Source organism: Dryobates pubescens, chromosome 18 (genome assembly GCF_014839835.1).
Source record: "Dryobates pubescens isolate bDryPub1 chromosome 18, bDryPub1.pri, whole genome shotgun sequence".
NCBI classification, from domain to species: Eukaryota; Metazoa; Chordata; class Aves; order Piciformes; family Picidae; genus Dryobates; species Dryobates pubescens.
Genome location: NC_071629.1, coordinates 22,137,508 through 22,143,507, shown reverse-complemented (window position 1 = coordinate 22,143,507; position 6,000 = coordinate 22,137,508). Strand labels below are relative to the sequence as shown.

At 55.7% G+C, this 6,000-nt stretch overlaps 1 protein-coding gene across 1 annotated transcript in view; it reads right to left on the bottom strand.

Annotated features, from left to right (window-relative positions):
* Nucleotides 1–419: 419 nt before the first annotated feature.
* SLC6A14 (solute carrier family 6 member 14) overlaps nucleotides 420–6,000 on the bottom strand; it is a 29,355-nt gene continuing 23,774 nt past the window's right edge. The window contains exons 12-14 of the mRNA XM_054169479.1: nucleotides 5,856–5,965; nucleotides 2,636–2,803; nucleotides 420–566 (exon numbers count right to left, since the gene is read on the bottom strand). Coding sequence (XP_054025454.1) covers nucleotides 420–566; nucleotides 2,636–2,803; nucleotides 5,856–5,965 — 425 coding nt within the window. The remainder of the gene's footprint in view (nucleotides 567–2,635; nucleotides 2,804–5,855; nucleotides 5,966–6,000) is intronic.

Genomic DNA, 6,000 nt, shown 5'->3' with positions numbered 1-6,000 from the left:
GCACATGGGGACGTGCAGGCACAGCACTCTTTTGGCTCCAAGCTCCTGCAGCTGAGGAGCACCAGCCTGAGTCCTTCCTCTCTTCCACACCCACATCTGCAGTCCAGCTGGAGGGGGTTTGGAGGGGGTGAAGCACGTCCAGTCCCTGGGAAGCCTGCGATGCATTCTCCTGGCCTCTCACCCCCAACCCCTGGGGGGATCTCCAGAGGCTAAGTTAATTGCTGTGGTCCTCTTCAGCACTGTACAAATAAATAGCATGGCTCACTCTCAGCTGGGTGGTGGAGGGCAGAGGCTTGGGCTGCTTTCTGTGCTGCTGCTCTTCGCCGTCATCACTTTGGAAGGGTTGAACTAAAATCTCAGGAAGGTGGTTCCAAAAATAACCCCCCCAAGACTCCAAATCCCTGGTCCAAGCAGGCAGCTCAGTGCTGGGTGTACACAAAGGCAGACACAGTGGGGATCTCCAGCTCCTTCTTTTTGGGGTCTACAACGTGGCTGTACCTCTCCCCTCGGTTGGACTGCAGGTAGGGGCCCCAGTTGGGAGCTGGCCTGCAGCAGCTGACGACGCGCTGCAAAACAAAACCAAGATGCACTCACCTTAGGCCAGGCTGCTGGCAGCACTTCAGGGAAGATGGAGCTCTGGGTGGGCCTTGCAACTCAGCAGAGCACCAGAACCAGAAACCTCTTGGTGGCAAAACACCTCTGAGAGGATCTGAGTGCAACCCTCCTCTAGTTCTGCCAAATGTGCCCTCAGCACCACCTCTCTGAAACACCTCCAGGGCTGGGGGATTCAACCACCTCCCTGGGCAGCCTGTGCCAGGCTTTGAGAACCCTTCCAATCAAGAAGCTTCTCCTCATGCCCAACCTAAACCTCCCCTGGTGCAACTTGAGGCCATTTTCTCTCATCCTATCACCTGAGACTAGGGAGCACAGCCTCACTGCAAACTCCTTTCAGGGAGCTGTGGAGAGCAATGAGGTCTCCCTCAGCCTCCTCTTCACTAAACAAACTCCAGCTCCCTCAGCTGCTCCTCCCCAGCCCTATTCTCCAGACCCTTCCCCAGTTTCATTTCCCTTCTCTGGGCCTGCTCCAGCCTCTCAATGTCCTTCTTGGAGTGAGGGCCCAGAAACTGAAGGCAGGACTCAAGGTGTGGCCTCCCCAGTGCTGAGTCCAGGGGGACAAGCAGATCGCCAGAGCACTGTAAAATCATTCCAAACGTCTTTGGGTCGGGTGGATTCTGGACACTCAAGTCAAACAAGCTGGGAAAGCTGTGGGCAACAGGAGCCCTGGGCAAAGATGGGCAAGAGCAGCATCTCCCAGACCTTGCACTTGCTCCTTTCTTTGAGGAAGAGGAGGCAAAACCCCAGAAAAGGATATGGAGATACTCTTTCAGAGAACATAAAGCAGCTGAAGTAACAACAGAGACCATGAAAAGCACTGCTGAGTGTGTGGGGACACTCACAGAGAATTAAGCCTTGGGTTGGGACAGTCCCAGGCACCAATCCAGGCTGGGTGCAGAGTGGGTTAAGAGCAGCCCTGCAGAAAGAGCCTTGGGGGTGCTGGGTGCTGAGCAGCTCCCCAGGAGCCAGCAGTGCCTCCTGCTGCCCAGCAGGCAGCTGTGTGCCAAGCTGCAGCCAGAGCAGGGTGGGCAGCAGGGCAGCAGAGGGGATTCTGCCCCTGGGCTCTGCTCTGCCCAGACCTCACCTCCAATCCTGCCTCCAGTTCTGGTGTCCCCAGCAGAAGGAGGACACAGAGCTGCAGGAGTGAGGCCAGAGGAGGCCACAAGGATGCTCCAAGGGCTGGAGCAGCTCTGCTGTGAGCACAGGCTGAGGGGGCTGGGGGAGTGCAGCCTGGAGAGGAGAAGGCTCCAGGGGGAGCTCAGAGCTGCTGCCAGGACCTCAAGGAATCCTGCAGGGAAGCTGCAGAGAGACTTTTGCTGACTTTTGTCTGGAGACAGGACAAGGAAGAATGGTTTGAAGCTGAGGCAGAGCAGGGTTAGAGTGGAGCTGAGGAAGAAGTTCTTTAGTAGAAGGGTGGTGAGACTCTGGCACAGGCTGCCCAGGGAGGCCGTGGATGTCCCTTGCCTGAAGGTGTTTAAGGGCAGACCGGATGAGGCCTTTGGGCAGCCAAGTCTCATGGAGGTATCCCTCCCCATGGCAGGGGGCTTGGATCTCCAAGGTCCCTTCCAACCTAAGCTAAGGTTGTCAGAACAGAGCAGGGTAAACCTGCCTCTGATGCAACTGCTAGAGGTGGTTTGGTCTAGAAATCCAATCAACATCTCAAGGGACTGAACCTGTGCTGTAGAAGATAGAGCAAACCACTCTGAGGGTAGCAGAGCACGGAGCCAAGCTGGCCAGAGAGGGTTGTGGAGGAATCTCCTTCTCTGGAGGCTTTCAGAATCCTCCTGGACACGTTCCTGTACGACCTGCCCTAGGTGCAGCTGCTCTAGCAGGGGGATTGGACTTGATTCAGTCATGAGGTCTGTGGTGATGGCTTGGACTTGATGATCTTTGAGGTCTCTTCCACCCCTGGTGATTCTGTGATTGGAGGAGGTCCCTCCCAACTCCCCACCATCCTGTGATTCCCAAGCATGGCAAGGGAAGCAGGATTTAGGGTGGTGCCAACCTGTTGTGCCCTTACCTGCCAAAGGTTGCCTTCAGCCTTCATCAGCTTCACAACAGCAACGATGGGGATCCAGATGACACAGAAGATAATCATGCACCAGCCCACAGCAGTGCCCCAGGCTGGATACGGCAGGGAGCCATAGTAGGGGCTTGTAAAGGTGGCCAAAGACCACACCAAAATCCCCTGTTACACAGAGATGGGAGAGAGAAAAGCAGTTAACTTGGGCTAACTTGAACCTGTACCCCGTTGCCAAGCTCCCTCTTGCTTTCTGAGGGTGAGAACAGTTGTGCAGGGGACGGTGCCTCAAGCTCTGGCCAGGGGTGTTTGGAGCCTCAGGCCCTGGCCGGGGTGGGGGGTTTGGAGTAAGACAGAGGGACAAGTCTGGAAGCCAACAGTGATCTACATCCCCACACAACAGAGCCAGGAGGATGCTTAGGGGACTTGAACATCTCCCCTGTGAAGAGAGGCTGAGAGCCCTGGGGCTGTTTAGTCTGGAGAGGAGAAGGCTGAGAGGGATCTGATCAATGTCTATCGATAGCTGAGGGCTGGGGGTCAAGTGGAGGGGGCCAAGCTCTTTTGGGGGGTGCACAGCAGTAAGAGAAGGAACAATGGATACAAACTGGAACATGCTTCAGCTCAGCATGAGGAGAAACTTCTTTGGTGTGAGGGTGCTGGAGGCCTGGAGCAGGCTGCCCAGGGAGGTTGTGGAATCTCCTGCTCTGGAGACTTTCCAAACCCACCTGGATGTGTTCTGTGTGCCCTGCCCTGGCTGACCCTGCTCTGGCAGGGGGTTGGACCCAATGATCTCTTGAAGTCCCTTCCAATGTACTCTGATATTTCCAGACATCTCTGCATAAACACAACCTGATCTCTGCCCTCTGCTGCCCCTGCCTGTTGGAGAATGCATCTATGGCTGGAGGAGGCTGGTACCTTTCTCTCTGTTTTAGGTGTTTCCAGCTTCCTTTATTCCTAGGAACATGGGAAACAATCCCAGATTAACTGCTGGCAAATATTGCTGCAGAAATAAGATCACAGAATTGTTTTGGTTGGAAGAGACCATCAAGTCCAATCTTCAACCTGAGACCACCATGGCCACCAAACCCTGGCCCCAAGTGCCATGGCCACAGGTTCCTTGAACACCTCCAGGGATGGGGACTCCACCACCTCCCTGGGCAGCCTCTGCCAATCCCTGACCACCCTTGCAGCAAAGACATTTTTCCTACTCTCCAACCTAACCCTCCCCTGGCACAATTTCAGACCAATTCTCTCCTATTATCTGAAATCTAGAGAGCAGAGGCCAAGCCCCACCTCACTGCAGTCTCCTCTCAGAGAGCTGTAGAGAGCAATGAGGTCTCCCCTCAGCCTCCTCTTCTCCACACTCAACACCCCCAGCTCCCTCAGCTGCTCCTCCCCAGCTTGGTTGCCCTTGTCTGGACCTGCTCCAGCTCCTCGATGTCCTTCTTGGAGTGAGGGCCCCAAAACTGAACCCAGGACTCAAGCTGTGGCCTCCCCAGTGCTGAGTCCAGGAGGACAATCTCTGCCCTGCTCCTGCTGCCCACACATTGCTGCTCCAGGCCAGGCTGCTGGTGGCCTTCTTGCCCACCTGGGCACCCCCTGGCTGATGTTCAGCTGCTGGCAGCCAGCACCTCCAGGTCCTTCCCTGCTGGGCAGTTTCCAGCCACTCTGCACCAAGCCTGGAGAATTCATGGGGCTGTTGTGACCCAAGTGCAGGACCCAGCCCTTGCCCTTGTTGAATCTCATCCCACTGGCCTCAGCCCACAGATCCAGCCTGGCCAGCTCCCTCTGCAGAGCCTTCCTACCCTCCAGCAGATCAACAGCCCACCCAATTCAGTGTCATCTGCACACTTGCTGAGGGTGCACTGAATTCCCTCACCCAGAGCAGCATGGTCTAAATGCAGTGTGGACAGGTTACAGGTCAGGTGCTGCTCAGAGTGACTTCCCCATGCTCCTGGGTTTGGGGGCCAATGAACCCTCCCCTAATGATGTAAATGAGCCATCACCACTCACAGTTAGAAGTGCAGAAGTATCTCCTGTACCAAACAAGAAACACATGGCAGGGAGGCTGAAGGAGGTGATCTCTAAGGTCCCTTCCAACCTAATCCATGCTATGATGTACAGGACATCAAAAAGAGTCTCAGACAAGGGAGTAGCTGAACATCCAAGGAGAAAAATCCAGGTTTGCATAGAATCAAAGAGGTTGGAAAAGACCTCAGAGATCATCAAGTCCAAACTGGGCACACTGGTGGCTCATGTTCAGCTGCTGTCAACCAGCACCCCCAGGTCCCTCTCTGCCTGGCTGCTCTCAGCCACTCTGCCCCCAGCCTGTAGCACTGCCTGGGGTTGTTGTGGCCAAAGTGCAGCACCTGGCACTTGGATGTGTTCAGTCTCATGCCTATCACCCAACCCCTCCTGACAACTAAACCATGGCTCCAAGTGCCACATCCATTCCCCTCTTGAACACCTCCAGGGATGGGGACTCCACCACCTCCCTGGGCAGCACATCCCAATGGCCAATCTCTCTTGCTGGGAAGAACTTTCTCCTCACCTCCAGCCTAAACCTCCCCTGGCACAGCTTGAGACTGTGTCCTCTTGTTCCAGGTGCCTGGGAGAAGAGACCAACCCCCACCTGGCTACAACCTCCCTTCAGGTAGTGCCCCAGACCCCTCCCCAGCCTTGTTGCCCTTCTCTGGACACCTTCAAGTCTCTCAATGTCCTTCTTAAACTGAGGAGCCCAGAACTGGACACAGGACTCAAGGTGTGGCCTCAGCAGTGCTGAGCACAGGGCACAATGACCTCCCTGCTCCTGCTGGCCACACTCTTCCTGATGCAGGCCAGGATGCCCTTGGCCTTCTTGGACCCCTGGGCACACTCCTGGCTCCTGTTCAGCTGCTGTCCACCAGCACCCCCAGGTCTCTCTCTGCTGTCTTCTGTTGTGTGTCAGTCTGAAATCAAGCCAATCCAGCTCCTGCAATGGGCACTCTGGTTTCTCTGTGTTACTCCCTGGAGGGCAGACCCAGCTCACCAGGCACAGATCTGAAGGTCCAGCTTCTCCTGGAGAGCACCCAAGGAGCAGGAAGCACAGGCAGCAATGGAGTTTGCTTCACTGGCACAGCCACACCCTGGATACTCAGCTCTGAACCTCCATGTGGAAATCTCTTCAGCATCCAGCTCCTAAGCTGTGTCCCCCTGGCACAAGGCAGCCAGCCCCACTCACCGCTAGCAGCACAGGGGTGATGAAGAACCAGCAGAGCCTCCACCACAGCCAGAAGGAACGACTCTTCTTCCCAATCATCATTTCAATGTCTTCAATGAACCTGTTCCCTCCTGTGGGAAGACAGCCATGGGTTGCTTTGGGAAGC